Source organism: Trachymyrmex septentrionalis, unplaced genomic scaffold (assembly GCF_001594115.1).
Source record: "Trachymyrmex septentrionalis isolate Tsep2-gDNA-1 unplaced genomic scaffold, Tsep1.0 scaffold7, whole genome shotgun sequence".
NCBI lineage: Eukaryota > Metazoa > Arthropoda > Insecta > Hymenoptera > Formicidae > Trachymyrmex > Trachymyrmex septentrionalis.
The window spans coordinates 1166415-1183806 of record NW_017305884.1 but is presented as its reverse complement, the minus strand read 5'-3'; the positions used below and the strand labels follow the sequence as shown (position 1 = coordinate 1183806).

The following is a 17392-nucleotide window of genomic DNA, read 5'->3' as shown; positions in this document are numbered from 1 at the left end:
GGGGGGGGGGGGGGGGGGGACCGAGAGAGCGAATGATACGCTTCGCGCGCTTTTATGATACCCGAGAAGTCTCTTCCTCTCGCGACGCTCCGTCTTCGTTCGGCCGACCGCGACCGGTCGACTTGGTCATCGCGATGGAGAATCTCGGGACACAGGATCCGCGATAAAGTCGGCGGATGGCCGACGGATCTTTGCTTATCGCGCCGCATAATCGCACGTGGCTCACGCGAGACGTGGCCGCGCCTGCGAACCGGTTACGTCAGGAAACTGATTTCTGCGGACGGACGCGTGGACTCTCCACACGTCGCGGACGATGGACGTAATTAAAAGTTCTTGCGTAATAAAAGTCCAGGGCAGAGAGACACATTCCTTCCTTTAATTCTTTTACAGTATTAAATTGACTCCGCGCCGGGAGGACTTGTTGATATTTAACTGGGACGGGTGCGAGCTTTTTTTTTAGATATACCTCTCGCGCCTGTCATGCCTTTTTCATGAAGGAAACGTCGACTTTGGACTAAAGAATCTAGAAGGGCAGGTTAAAAGGGATGTACGCAACTTACGGACATCTTCGCGCTTCGCGCCATTTTTCCAATTAAGCCACGCGGGATCTATTTCGACCACACCACGTGAATATTCTGTATACACTCGGAAAAATATTATGAGCATTTCCCTCCGCGGGGACTTTTTCGAGTTCGTGTTTTATTATAGGTGTGGAATCTGCTTGATTAATTTTGGAAAATATTTTGTACTTTTTTAATCTTGAATATACAAATAACTTCAGTCTCTCTTTCGCCGCGAGAAACGGCGGAAATTCCTGGGAAACAGCACTTTGACTGACAAATGAGATCGCACGTACGAGAGAAGTGATACCAGTTCCCGGAGTGGAAATGATACTGGCGAGGTAACGCGGAAGATACTCTTTGTGTGTCGCCGAAAGTTCACGCGAACCTGGATTTTAAGGCGCTGACTTCAAAACAGCGAGAAAACAGACTTTGCTCTGGAATGGCGGAGATGAGAGAGATCTCGTTAGCTCGGTTTTCTCGGACTTTTTATTTTGTCCTATCTCTTATTTTTATGGGGGTAATTTTTTATAGTCGCGACCGTTGTATCTGAAACAGCAGAACGAAGGAAGGAACGTAAGACCAGGAAATACGCGGATCTATTTATTCGACAGAAAGATAATATTAGCACTTACATATATGAACTTCTAGATTGGATACGAGTACTACTAGATTTGTACACAATGAAGTAAATGAACATTAGAAATTATAGCTTGGTATATATTTCCTAGGCATCTATTATTACACGTTTAATTTTTTACAACCATTAAGAAATAAAGCCTAACGGTCGAAGCTGGATCTTTAGTGCTTAAATAATTCCATGTGAATTATGTATCACATTTGTAGTCATTTGAACTGCGCGTTGAATTGATTTTTCAGATTTAAGAAAAGCCTTTGGACTATCGAACTACCCTCACACGGAATGCAAAAGATCCTGGTTCGATTCTTAGTCAAAGTAATATTTTTCATAATAATTAATAAATCAATAATAATTAAATAATAAATAATAATTTCGTTGTAAGTTGCAATATATGCAAAATATTTCACTACCTCCATCAATATTTGTAAGTAGGAGAGACCGGAGCTAATAGACTTTTTCGGTTTCGAATTTTTACAGATAAAATTAAGAGACTCATCGAAAAAATGAATTCTATATCAGTTACTACATACATTTGTCTACCTAATAATATTTTAATATAATAAAGAGAAACTGATAACTAATATGAAAAAAGAATGCATTTTTCTAATGCGTTCCATCTGATTCAACTTGCACCGAGAGACCGGAGTAATTCGACTAAGATTATTAAAATAAAGATTAATGTATTTTAAGCTACATCTTTGGCTACATATTAATAAAACTTTTATAAAAATATATTTTAAATACAAACGTCATTTCGCAGGACAAAACAACGCCTCTTTTTACAAAATTTGTTCATTTCATCAAAAACACGTCAAATGAGCCTAGTTTTTGAGATTGAATATAAGGAAACTAAATTTATAACATTTGTCACTGAGGAAAATCTCTTTAAAGGAATACAATTTTGAGTAAGTCTATAAGACTCGTCACTAAACGAGTCATACAGTTCCGTGCTGTAGTTAGTTTACTATCCCCATTCGTTCATTTTTTAAAAACATTAACAATATACAATAACAAAGACACATAAACAAAAAAAAAATCTGTTGGACTTTGTTAAGTAAGAGAGAACTACACTTACTATCTAAGCAGAAATCACATATCTCAGAATCATATACGATTGTAAAACAAAAATTTTAAGAATAAAAATATTTACTTAGGTGTACGATTTTTTAAAATTGTAACTTCTATCATAGATGTGTTCGCACGAACACATAACGAGATGTTACAGCAGACTGAGCAGCAGTCGCTGCTGCGTGCTCAGAGACGTTTACGCGTGTCTCGCGTGTTTTTTTTTTTTTTTTTTTAATATAGCCTCGATTATTCTACTTACCCCTATAGTCAACTAACCCCCGGTTTCCCCTATAGAAAAATATTTCAATTTTCTTAAGATCAAAATATATTTAAAAAGCGTGTTATTTGCCATGACCGCATCTTCATCGTTTTCTCCGAAGGTGTTTCCCGAATACGTATTTATGTCTCTCTTTTTGGCGCAAACGAACTGATATTCTAGGCGCGGTTGGCCTCGTTAGCCGATTGTCGATCTCGATGAAAACTCCTCACGGTTAGTTACACCGTTGCTTTCCCAATCAAGATACTCGCGCTCCCTTCGTGTGATTTTTACGAAAGGGGTACTAGCTTTGCTTCGCGCTTTCGCCGCTTCTTTAGTTTCCCGCTGACTGCTCTTCATTCGGCGCATTTTGTAGATTTTACTTCAGGCGCCCAATAAAATTTTGAAAAAATCGGTTTCCTGAACGTAGACATTTTTCATACCTTTGTTATTTTTCACACCTTTATGTATAAAATATCTTTAAGGCTTTAATATTTAATGAATTATTTTATTCGTTAAAGTTCCCAGCTAGTGGATAAATATTGTGTGCCTTCCAATAAGCGACACAAGTAACATGGTGTCACAGTAAATCATTACATCCTTGTTGTTTGCCAATGTTAAACAAAGATGACATGATCACTGTGTCGCACTGTGTCGCTTGTTGGAAGGCACACATTATATAGATATTAGTGAGAGCACTGAGAATGTGCCAGAATAGACGCACTGATCTACTATGTTAGTGATACCAGGGTTCAATTCCTGGTAAAACCAAAATATTTTAAAATATTTTCATACACTCGTTCTCCTCTCGCAAGAAGACGGCAATCCACCGAGAGTATTCTTGCCAAGATGATATAAAATTGATATTATTTAAGCATATGTAAGAAATATTGTGTATGTGTGTGTGTGTGTGTGTGTGTGTATGTTTAAATAATATCGATTTTATAATTATGATCAAATAAAACATTTTCTATACATTTATTTTGTATATGTAGTATAAGGCAAAAGGAATGCAGTTTGCACATATATTAATAATGTTCATAATGAACAAATTAGTCGTCTGCAAACAACGTTTTGACTTTGAATTTAAATTCTTTTCAGAAATCGGAAGTAAAAAGTAGAAATTTTGTGTTAAATTCAAATATTATATATATTTCATTGAAAAATATTTCTATTTAAATTTATTTTTACAAGAATTTTCATTATGTGCTTTCCCGCTTCTGACGTTATCCATCTAAATATTTATATTGGATGGTTAGCAGCCTTATATACGAACAAGTGGAGATAAAAGATTTTATCAAAAAATATATCAGAAATATTAATGGGCTCCAAAGAAACATTTCTTCGGAGCTCAAACTTGGTAAATTATTTTTTGGAAAAAATAAATCCCTAACTAACCTACATAAATTCTCAGCAATATTTTCGTAATGCTTTCATGCGTGAGCATCTGACCTCTTTCGTTCGAACATAAGTCCTAATTCTCGAAGCGATCGAGGGGTTCCCTTTGTAAAGCGCGAAATCTCGTCGCGTGCCCTCGTCACGAGAGAAGAAAGCTTTTGCCGAGAAAAAAAATCGTCTAGAGAATTCTCGTTCCTCTCCTGCAGCACTGATATAACGCCTGTCGGCCCGCATCGCCACCCTAGCAGCAATAACATAATGGCGCGGGAAGAGAATGCGTTTGACTCGCGATCCAACACGCCTCAGGAATCCGAGAAGCCCCGCGTAGCTGAGAGGCCAAACATCCCCAGTATTCCGCGCGGAAAACATAAACTGCTCGACGTTGTTTATCGTTTACCGTTTACGCGTGCTCAATTTTCTCTCAGACCGAAAGAAGAGACCTCGAGAAAAGAAAAGGAAAGACTCGCGCGAACGATTCTGGGGCTATGGCAATCCATCGAGCACAACAGCGTGTTTCCAGAATAGTCAAGAGGTGTAGACTTAAAAAGAAATACCAAATCTTTTATCATTTTTCGTAATAATAACTATTTAAATAAAAATAAATAAAAAAGGAGGATTAAATATGGCCGACGCTTGTACAGGGTATCTGTTAAGTAAGGTCGGAGCCGCATTGGGGGTGTAGAATGGGTCAAGGAGAACAAAAAAGTCTTATACCATTTTGTAATTTTCGCAATAATTAACAAGATATTAAGTACTAAAAATGGCCGAATATTAGTTTTCTATAATTTTTTTCTCAAATACTATCAATTTTACAACAAAACTATAAGAGATAAAAAATGTTTGTTTTCTTCTTATAGAACTCTAAGGATTTTTTCAGAATTTTTTATCAATTTTTTAGTACTGCATTTTCTTATTGTTATTATCATGAGAAAATATGGTATTAAAAAATTCTGAAAAAATTGTCAGAACTTTATGAGAAGAAAATAAACAATTTTTGTCTCTTACAGTTTTTTTGCAAATTGATTTGATAGTATTTGAGAAAAAAATTATTAAAGACCAATATTCGGCCATTTTTAGTAATTAATATCTTGTTAACGATTGCGAAAATTGCAAAATGGTATAAAACTTTTTTGTTCCCCTTGACCCATTCTACTCCCCCAATGCGGCTTCGATCTTACTTAACAGACACCTTGTAGATCTTGATACCTAACATTTATAAACGTTAAAGATAGACAGACGTACATTTCATATATATAAACTGCATGTTGATTACTATCGAATTTTAAAAACGCAATTATAAACTGAATTATAAGCTAAAATAATATCACAAATTAAATCAATCGTTGATATCTTATTAATATTGCAAGCAATTATTTAACATGCACGAAATGTCTATAATTATTTACGCTTCTCTTTAATTAATTTCTCTTTTTAATATAAAATTTGAATTCAAGCTTGATTATTAAATGTATAAAAAATATAGAGATTAAAAATAAATTCCAAGATTGATCAAATTTTTGTTATATCTATTAGTATTTTATCCAGATAAAACAAGACTGGAGAAATTTAAGATTCGACAAAATTGAAAGAAAAATTAAGACCCGGCAAATATGCCGCCACACCACATAGTAATTCGGTAAACACATATCAATTCAAACGCATGTCACAAAAAAAAAAACAGTTTTATCGTCCGAATGATAACTCAACGTTACAGTTTACACTTCCACAGTTTACGTTTTATAAGTTTTCCCATGCGTTCCGTGCCGGTATAAAGCGACGCATAACCGTCTCGGACGAAGTGCACCTTCGAACATAACTCCGCGATGATCAACGACTCCACTCGCAAGTCTCAAATCATAGAGCGAGACTCGTTGTTACTGAGCGAACAGCATAATCGCGTAAGCACTACCCCGTTATTTTACATTTGAGAATTGTATAAAATCGCACCCTCACTCAGGCATTCTTAAACGACGTATTCCTCAATAAAATTTCGCAATAATCTCCACTTCTATCGAAATTTTTTACGTAAGATAAAATACTGTAATTTCTAAAAATTATCAATGGGGCAAAATCTTCTTGTTGAAAGATTGTTTTATTTATATCGTCGAGTCCTCTGAATTGATAAGTATCACTGAGAAAAGCGTTTAGTATGTGTGACCATTATTTTATGCTGTAAAATAATTTTAATTATGAGCTCAATTTTCATAATTACTATCGCTATAATATTAGCAGTAATAATTATATTTATATTTAGTTCTATCACAAAAATATATATAGTCGACACCGAAAATGACAATAAATAACAGTCACATTCTAATTATATTATTATACATTTGCCACCACTTTTTTCTCTCGTCAGGGTGTCAGCTATTCTTCAATTCGATTTTTGGAAAGAAAGAATGAAAAATTTTTTTTTTGTATATTTTAATAAAGAATAAATATATAATTGAGTACAGTATGTTAAAACTACCGATATATATAAACATACATGTTGATATACAAAAATGACGTGGGGATGAAATTACTTAACAGGGGCAATCGTCGTCTTAAACATTCCAAGTATGCATGTACCTATTACGAAATAGAAAAAATTACAAATAGAAATCATCGCAATTGTCACGAGATCCCAAAATTCACGCTGCACCTAAATGACATGCGTCAATGCCGGAGCGTATCTCAGCGCAAGGATGTTGAGGTCGAGGGCGTTAAATCTTTTTTTTCCCTGGCGTTATTTCGTCCGTTCGTCGCGGTGAACGCGCGACGTTGATTTAGATGGCTGCGATTTCCGAGTCGGCTACTTGTTGTCGGTTGCCGAGAGGCGCGATTGGTGCGTGGCTACACGGCTACACGGAAGGTATGGGGGTAGCAGTCGATTGTCTCTCATTCTCCGTCCGCGTTTCTCCGCTACGTCCCGGATCCTTCCTTCCCTTAAGTCCCGGCGCTGCGCAGAAAGTCGCAGCCACTAATGACACGAAGAGGAATGCTGTCCGGCAGCGCGCGCGACCACGGTCGGTAGCCATTTGTAATGTCCCAGGGGAAAAAGTCGAATCAAAGTGTGATGACGTGGGGTGAGCGCGTCGGGCTACCTGCAATTAGCGACACACGCTGGTAGCCATAATTAAAATTGCACGCGCGGCGTCCTCTTTGCGCCATGTCGCGGGCACCGCGATGGTACTTGTCTTCACACTTCCACGCGTGCGTCGTCGGATACTTCTTTGTTTCGGTATTACCTTTGAAATAGCCTGTTTTTACCAAGTTTTTATACCAAGAAAAGCAAGAAATGTCACAAGCAATATTCAAGAGAAATAGATATTTATGTCTTTACATAAAAGTTTCATCTATTTTTTGATCGATTAAAATAGTGGTTGTTTCTCTAAATCTGTTATATAATCTAAGGCTGTAATGAAGTAGATGTAGCGTGTTTGTGATACGATTAATATAATTATTAAATGATATATATACATACAGGGTATTAATTAAGTACGTTACTATATACTCAATGGACATTTTCAACAATTCATCTAATTGTTTTATTTCATCAGAAGAACTGAAGCCTATTTTTGAATCTAACCTAATCTAACCTAACCTAACCTAACCTAAATCAATCAATCCTTTTTTGTAGTTAATTTCAACAATGTGTATATTAATACACTTAGTATAAATAATAAATCAAATTTTAGTTAAATTTAATACATTTTCTCGAGTTAAATTGGATGGACACGTAAAATGTGTTAAACTTAATAAAAATTCTCAAACTGTGTACGACAGAAAATTTTCCTCGACTAAAAACAAAACGACTCGTAAACGACTCGTCTGAAAATAAAATCTCTCGAATGATAACTTATACAAAAAGTGCAATTAATCGCAAGTAATATCGCATTCGCATACTACACAAATTCCACGATTCATTGTGCATTACGAAAATATTGCGATTCATCTAAAACGGTTACCATTCTTGAAAATTGTAGAAGACACAAGGATCGGGGCTCGTTCGCAAAACACGATTACTCCATCCGGCATCGATCGAGAGCGCGTTTTGCAAAAGTCCGACGTTCTCGTACCGTTAGTAAATCGAGGTGTTACATCGTGAATCTTATCGAATGCCAGGCAAGCTGGCTCGGCCCTTGGAACAAGAAACGCGACGATCCGTCGCGCCTCCGCCCGGTGGACGATGACAAAGTCGATCGGTGGGACTTCGTGCGGTGTAGAGCCAAGTTAATGCACTGCCGCGGCGAGAAGAGCGGACTGTTTTAATTAGAGAATCTAATTGATGGCCGGCTACGCGGCCGCGGCAACCGGGCGATCCATAAACGACTTCTTAGGGCCGCGCACCTGGGCACCACGGTGTTAATTACTCTCCTTCTGTGGCGAGGTCCTTCCATCTCCCGGCTTTTTTCCCCGCCGGGCTCCCTCGTTCTTTTTCGAGCCCTCGACTACCGGAGAGGAGTCGGACGCGAGAGTACAGGACGGAGAAGGAGAGAAATTTACAGTGGGAAGGAACGGGTAAAGGAGAGACAATCGAGAGAGAATAGGAGATAGCGAGCTGGAAAAGGACGAAAAGAAGGAAAGATGAAATGAAGAAGAAAAAAAAAGAGAAAAAAAAGGAGAGGAGAGGGGAATCGAGACAGAGGGAGACGCGGCGAGAGAAAATGAAACCTAATGAGAGAAGCGGAGCGGAGCGGAGCGGAGCGGAGCGAGCAACAAGTGTCTCCCGTCGCGAAGCGCAAAAGCATTCCTAATTACGCCCCTGCCCCGCTCGGAGCGAAACGAGACAAAAAGCGCCTTGATTACATTTTCGTATAATTTCATCGGCCGGCTCTCTCTCGCCATTAAGAGCCGCCGCTCCGCGCCGCGCAAATTAGATCGATTCCTTAATGCCTCGGGGCCGCGTAATTGGTTCTCATTCTCGGAAGCTGACGGTGAAATCGGATATCTGTCGTGTAGCGTAAGGCCCGGTGGACCAGCCGACCGGTCAACGTAATTGCTTTTCGGACTGTGTGGCGTTTCGCGGTTCTCCTCGAGTCCTCGAGGACGGGAACGAGGACACGGCAGGCGAGAAAAGAATCGTTAATGTCGCGATACGTGGCTTCGATAATGAAGCGAAAAATGTTCAACGGACGCGAGCGTCGTACATCCGTTCGGTTGTACGACGCCGTAATGAAATGTAAGACTTTGTGGGGGGGGTTTTTTTTTTCTTTCGCGCATTAACGTGTCGAAACTTGGCGTCGTCCGTACCGAACTGATGTTGGCGACGCGTATCCTCCCGCCGACGATACGTGTGTTTTGCAAGAGAGAACGCGAGGGAGAAAAAAAAATGGAAGAAGAAAGCCAAGAGCGCGTAATTACGCAAACTCTCTCGAAATGTGTGAGAGCTTCGAGGGGAAAAATTGATCCGCCGACCGAGGGATATACGTATCGTTAATACCATAATACACGGCCGTAATGAAGCGAGAAATACATTTTCGGCGGCCCGCCCGGTGGGACGCTAATGGAATATATACTTGGAACTTCACAAATTTTATTCCCGCAAATTGATCTGCCTCTTGTATAGCAAGATGATTTTAGCAATCAAATAATAATTTTGCCTGCGAGGTTACGCAACGTTCCGAGAAAATCAATTCTTATTTCCCCGCTATTTTTTTATACGATACATTATGCAAAAATATTATGTATATATAAAGATATTGTAGTATCTCTTAAACCTAAGAATTCATCGTAGATGAAAATACAAATTCAAGTATGTAATTTAGTAAAATAATTTTGGTCGTGTAATTGTTGTAATTTGCAATTTTACATCTACTATAATACAAACATTATTTTTTTATCAATCAACTTGTTATCCTATTAATACCAAGATAAAAGCGAAAAGTGTTCGTGTAAAATTACAAAAAAAAAAAGTCATTCTGTTAATTTTAATTATTATTTAATAACAGAATATTAAATGCAAAAACAAAGTCTCTGTCGAAATACAAAAAAGCGATGGTAACAATTATGTTTTTATTTTTACATGTTGTACTTTGCAATTTTACATCTACTATAATACAAACATTATTTTTTTATCAATCTACTTGTTATCCATTAATACCTAGATAATAAGACAAAAGCGAAAAGTGTTCGTGTAAAATTACAAAAAAAAAAAGTCATGCTGTTAATTTTAATTATTATTTAATAACAGAATATTAAATGCAAAAACAAAGTCTCTGTCGAAATACAAAAAAAAAACGATGGTAACAATTACGTTTTTATTTTTTACAGTGGTACAGGGTAGACAAAAGCAAGATCAGAGAGGATCTACTGGATTTGTGGGTGCCGCTCGGTACCGGTCCCAACGCCGACCAGCCCGACAAAGCCGCCGAAATTTTCCTCGTGAGATCCGCGGAGAGATCCGACTCGCTGCCCCTGCAGGCTTGGCATTCGTTAGCCAGGTCGGCGTTATCCTGGTTCATCAGTCGAACGTCCATAAACGGGTAAGTGCCTGTTTATATTATGCCGTTTCGTATTGATTTTTCCGCGTGATATCTCGATATCGCGACGCGCGGATCTCTCGTGCCGCTTCTGATTTGCACCTCTACATATTATACCTCTATTCTATAACGAGGAAGGTGTCGTCAACGTATATTTTTTTGCTTAAAAAGAAACGTAAATCTTGTACCTTTTCTACGCGTTGTTATGAATAAAATTCAAGCAAACGCGTTTTTAAACAATTGTGATATCGTGCAGTACTCCAGTTCTTTTTAGCTTATCTATGGGTACGTCTGATATTTCCTCGACGCAACGATAAAAATAGAAATTTTCTTTCAAGATAACGAGTAATACCAGCTGCTCACGAAGCAACGGGATTTATTTTTGGTCACGTAGTTTATCTGAATAACAAATAAAATGTAACACCGCGTTAATTAATATTCCGCGTCGTGCGTGCAAATATTTGTTATTTTAATTATATGACACACTCAAATCTCCTTTCCTTTTCAATTTTCAATTTCGCTGATTACCCAGTGCCAAGTACGCCACTGAATAATCAGTGGGTGTTCATTGATTCAGATTTCGAGAGTATACAATTGTTGTCACCTTTACACACGCGGTACGATCTATTTTCCTCCGAGATGTAGAGTAGTAAAGTATTGCGAGTAAGAATTATGTCGCGTCTCGTTTGATATTTATAGAACCTATAGAAGGTAACGCGCAGGCTAATAACATCGACAATTTTGAGCAGCTTCTATTCTACACGATGATCTGTCCTCCTGCATACAGATATACGCATAAAGATCAGAGTATTCGTCTTCTCGCGAAGCGAGAGAGGTCCCCGAGCTACAGCTGTACGCTGTATACCATCTGCATGGCTAGGGCAAGGCCGCGAGGGCCCTCTCTCGCTGAAGGCGAGATCGTTTGCGAGGTGATGAAAGGGGGCCTTCCCTTCTCGCCGGTTAATTAATAACCACGGAGATACAATCTCCGCCTATCTCGCTGTCCGCTGCGAGACTCGACAAGCTGGTGGCAAAGGCCCTGGCATGGCCGCGGGTCGGTTGCGGCGGCGAGGTAGCGGCCGTGGGGGCCTCTCCGGTGCTGGGAGATCGAGGAAGAGAGACGGAACGAGAGAACGAGAGAGCGAGGCAGAGCGCCTCGTGGTTATTGATGGCCAGCTTTGTTTGCCCCCCGAACCGTTTATTAAAATCCAGCGTGGGTGATTAACCTCTCTCCCCCGGCCGCGTCGTCCTACCGGCTACCAGGCAACACCTCTCCAACACTTACACGCCGTGTACCTACGTGCGTGTGCCTACGCATGTATGCGGGCATCGGTATATAACCCGAGGAACCGTTTATTAAATTTTCTGCCGACGCGCGCGCGGCTAGCCGCGGCTACTAGGCGTGACACCGCCGCTGTCGGCTTCGAGAGACAGATTGCTGAGCAAAAGCGTAGAAGATCGACAGTCCTGCCTAAAGAGGAGTGCCCTTAAGCCACCAGATATTCCGGGATGCGAATTTAAGAATGGGTCGCAGTTAACAAAGATTAATAAGCTTTCCGAGAGTGCGTAGGAAATCTGCTTCTTTACGTAGTACATATAGTATTTCAAAAGTATTATTTCTTTTTTAGTACTTGCAATTTTTTTCTATAAACGTATTTTATTATTTTATATTACAGTTACATATATATATATATATATATTTCTTCTTTTCATGGTAATTTTTTATTTAGTGTGCATAACTTGCAATAGAATAATTAAACTGTATAATTAGTAAAATAGAAGAATAGAAGAATATATATGCAAAATGTAATTATATTTATAGTTATTGTTATAATTAACTAATTTATAATTACATTAACTGCAACTAATTTTAATTAGCAGAATATAAATTATAAATATTATATATATATATATATTTATGAAACTCGTAGAATATCAATTTCGATATGAAAAATATCGCGAAATATATATTTAAGTTCAATTATTGACATTGCGTCGCAAAAGCGTGAAGTAATTCATGTTTCACTAGTCGATGGAAGAGTAATTCAATATTAGAGAAACGATAATTTTTCTTTTTTTTTTATCGAATCGTCGGTATGATACAAAACGATCTTTCCGAATTCGGTGCAACTCAATCACGTTCAAGCGGTCTCGCGCGGCATCGTGGTCGACGGAACCTCGAGGAACTTTAGTCACGGTGGTACCAGCTGATCGAAAACTCGACGAGTTTACTACTGGCAATCACACTTAGGTATTTGTCTTCGTCATCGCCGAGACGTACGTAATTAAACCTTTTCGCCACGCCATCACAGACCCTCCCTTCCTTTGGACGCGAATTGATTGGTGTAATAATCACCGATATACCACATTGCGAGCCAATAATGCCGGTCACGCGTATTCGTACGGAATGCGAATTCAGTCTCAATTTCAACATAACTACAAATAGCTCATATATATTATATGTGTGTGTGTGTGTGTGTGTATTTTTGTGGTTGTGTTGCGTGCGTTAACCAGTATATATCACAGTTGTAAAAATGGGATGCCTATTTCGAGAAGATACAAGATTTATATTAATTTTAATTTGTGATATTACTGATTTTTAATTCTGATTGCGTTTCAAGACTGAAAATAATTTTGTTACAGGATTGGAATTGTTTACAGGATTGGAATTGTGATATATAAAAATTTACACGAATTGGTTTTAGTATTAAGATCCAACCTGACCGCTTAAATTTTATTCTTAATTGTATGTATTGTTCACATCGCGGTTTTTAAAATGGATCCTTTAATATTATGTAAAATTGTTATCTATACATGAAAAAAAACAACGATTTTGCTGAAGTATTGAACAATTTTAGTTCGATACAGACTTGAAAATAATTTTGTTGGATCGTTAAAATAATTAGAGACGCTCAAACTTGTAGTTACTAGAATATCAAAACTTTTTACAGCATTACACATATCATGCTCCTACATTTTGATAGTCTAATAAAATTACTTTCAAGTCTGTATTCACACTGTTAACAATTTATTTAAGTAACACATAAAAGAAGCTTGCGGCTATGAGGTAACTGAAAAGGTAATGAATGGTTTAACTAAAAACTAAGTTACAGTAGTCTTAGAACACAAATATATTTTTCAGTTACAAATACGTTAAATTTAACTCGTGTAACTTAATGGTATATTAAATTTTAATAGCACTTTTTACAGTACAGTGTAGCAAGATTTTTAGATATTTCAACAAATCGTTTTTTCCGTGTCGCTTTGTTCATGTATTATATTATCTACTCTTTCAGAAAAGTACTCACCTTTTTATGTGAACTTTCACCTTGACATTTTAATTAGTGGATCACGTTCCTCGAAATTATTCTTGATAATTATACTTTGTATCGCAGTACCTATTGAGCCCGGAATATAATTTCGCGAAATCGGCGATTATAAAGAATTTCCATGTCAGAAGTTTATAAATGGTTTTTCAATTCCGCCGAGCGACAATCGACCTCGGATTACTAAATAATTACCGATAATTACTCGTAATTACGTTCGACCCGTAATTACAGTCACACGCGATTCGAAAAATGATCAAACCTTCGCCGCGTGACGTCAGAACAATTTAATTCATATTAAACAGTAATTAGCAGTAATTGCTTGCAATTATATTAAGCGTATAATTATGGTACATTGCGGGATTGTAAGAAATCGAAATAAGATTATAAAAACTATAATAATATCGCCTGGACAATATCCGTCCAGTTTTGTAACGTACATCTGTTTGAAATTTTAATTTCCGCAGTGTTCTTAACATGCCTAATCTAATCATAACTACCCTTTCATCGTGCGAAATCCCCGCGATATTGTATTCTTTTATAAATCCAAGTAACGCTATTATCTAACAATGCAAGCATTAAAGAAAGGAGCTGGCCAATTATGAATAATGATCGCGCAACTATATTGAATCCAGTCAGAGTTAGCTAACTTTATTTTTATTAGATCGAACTCATATTTCCCTTTTTTCTTTTGATTCGCGAATCGTAACGTAATTGCATAAAATAATAATGATGTAAAAGATGTGATCGTTGTGAGATCAATTTAAATATAAATGTTTATAAAATCGGGGATTTGTAATTTTTAAGATCGCAGCTTGAAATTAATGAGATTTAGGTGCCAAGGATGTTGGTTATAAATGGTATATTTAATTACAATTAAATAAAATACTATTTTAAATTTGAGTAAAATTGCAATCTCTTGTAATCGTATTACAGAGACGCTTTCACTTGTTTACTATAATACGTGTATTAAATTAAATAACAAACGAGATCGTTGTTGCGGATAACCATCGCGAGATTATATCGCGTGTCTTATATTAATCCATTCGGAAGAAGCAGTTTCATTTGAATGCGTTTTATAAATATAAATTTACACATTTACATGAATAAAATATTCGTACTTAGGAAAATAAATCTACGAAACATCGGACTCAAGGTATAACGAGGAATCCGTAAAATGAAAAAATTAATTCGTGTTCGTGAAATTAGGGATATATATTACACATATTTTTAAACTAATAAAGAAATTATAGATTATTGTAAATCGCAATTTCAAATTTTATGTAATACATAAAATTTAGCGATGGTTTAGAATAACTTGGATCAAAAATTATTTTCAAAGGAATTAATAGCATTTGTTTTTTTATTTGTGCTCTAATAGAAATATATATGGAAATGTATTATATAAAATAATGATAAAAATCTTAATTTTTTAGTATACTTGAAAATAATCTCGTTAATTCAGTGTCAGTATTAATGAAACAAATAACACAATTAATTAAAACGAGAGAATGCGATTTGTCATGCATTAATCCATCATTGCAGAAAATTAGTTATTTTTATTTAGATGTTATCGGCTAATAACTGTTAATACTTACAACATCATTTTTTCCGTGTGCGTTTATGTGTTTTACAATATTGTTTGCCGAATTTTATTTATAAAAATCCTTGAGGAGTTCGATGTCAATTCGCCGATTCGCAGATTTGAGAATCCACGGTACAAAGAGTTTACTACACTGAGAGAAAGGATTTTGTTAATTTAGCAAGCCACCAGTATCTTTGACCGGTAAATACGTGACAACAAATTTTGTTGTTGTGATTGCTGCTAGTCTGCTATACCAACCAATTGTTAGTAACAGAAACTATATAGAATCTAATCCTATCTTTTGGATAGACTTCAGATCCATTTACATAGAATTCGTAAATGATCGTGAAGTCTTAAGTCGTAGGAAACTGACCAAGCATAGCTCGAATATAAGGAGAATACTTGACTAGAATCGATCAATTTCTTATGATTTGAGACCCTGCAACCGTCTACGACTTTTATATATATATATATATATATATATGAGCCTCTTATTTGCTAGCGATACTATTGATTATTTGTTACACTGACAAATTAATTTGCAATAACGTAACAAATCGATCGTGTTATTTTTAACAAATATCATATTTGCTTTCCCCCTGATTTGTCTCCCTGTAACAAAATCATTTCTCCCAGCGTACGAAGTTAAACGCGCGCCGCGCGTGATTCTTGCATTTCGAATAACCGCGTGACTTCGCGCCTTCGCTCGCATCTAATAACGCGTGCATTAAAGGCGCGCGGGATAACCAGTCGTGAATAATCATCGCGCAATTACATCGAACGCGTAATTACGCGGCGCAAAGCGTTGCCGTGCGTACGATTGAGTGGACCGAAAGAAAGCTCTCCCGGGACTCGTATCGGGGAAATCGTCGACGGAGTCACCTGGGTGACGTTCACGTGACGTTGCAACGCCGTCCCGCTGAGAATATTAATTACGTCCTCTCTCTCCCCTCCTCCCTTCCCTCCCTCCCCCCGCCCGGTCCTTCCTCCCCCTTCCTCTGCATCCCCCCCCTCCCCCCCCCGGTAGCTGCCGCGGGTTCGAGGTCCTCGCTCGCTCGTCTCACAAATTAATCATAATTAGCGGCGAGATGTCCTCCATCAAAGCGCGCTTGGTCGTTTCGTCCTCGGCAACGGAGAAGAAATATACTATGGGAGGAAGACGGGAAATCATACGGTGGAGAGAAACACGGCAAGGGTGAGCGGAAAGGGTGGGAGGGGAGAGAGGGAGGCTAGCGAAGAGAAGGAAGAAAATTAGCCACTCGAAGCGTGTATCCGCCCTGCGCTGGCGAGAACGAAAGGGGTGGGGGAGGGGGAGAAGGGTGTCCCTCCCTCTCCCTCCTCCGCGGAACAGGCCTTACCTTTTCGAATCGTCGTGCCCGTTTACATTTTGATTTTATTTTCAACACAAATTGCGCGCAATTTTCGCCGGATCGGCGAACGCGCGCAGGTGTGAGCTCGCGAGCACCCAATAGAATTCCGAGGGGGGGGAGGGGGAGACTTTCGTTCTGGCCGATGTCAATTAACATTGATCGGCGCGCGAAATAGGTTATTATTACTGCTAATTGTCGGTCCCGGAAACCTTTTCCGACGCGCCGGAACGCGAGGAACAAGGAACTTCTCCCCGTTTGCGTTTCTCCGATTGTTTCTCGATGCAAATTCGGTGATTATGCACGGCGGAGCTCCCGCCCCTCTCTCTCTCTCTCTCTCTCTCTCTCTCTCTCTCTCTCCCGCGGGACTACCGCGTAATTACCGGCTCGGTCGCTACCACTCTTCGTTCTAATATTATCATTTCGATACCGAGGGCACAAAATGCGAATGCATCCCCGGATTTGTGAGCTTTCCGATCGACTAATAAGGGAGGGAGACGGTCCGGACTGGTAATTTCGCACCCGTTGTTTGAACCTCGCACGGTTCGTCTATCTCTCGCTGGATTTAGTCTCCAAGTCGGCGGCGCGCCGACGAGAATGTAATTTTATCGTGAAAAATTTAATTAGCCACGAGAAAAAGAAGCAACGCGAGCTAAGGTACGATGAGATCGTGATTACTGCCAGAAGTAAAAAAAAAATGGATGCATATTGAAACAAGAATTAAGGTA

The 17392-nt window shown here is 38.3% G+C and overlaps 1 protein-coding gene across 1 annotated transcript in view; it reads left to right on the top strand.

Moving 5' to 3' along the window:
- LOC108753571 (methyltransferase-like protein 9) overlaps positions 1–17392 on the top strand; it is a 45571-nt gene that overhangs the window by 7193 nt on the left and 20986 nt on the right. The window contains exon 2 of the mRNA XM_018495266.1: positions 10178–10389. Coding sequence (XP_018350768.1) covers positions 10178–10389 — 212 coding nt within the window. The remainder of the gene's footprint in view (positions 1–10177; positions 10390–17392) is intronic.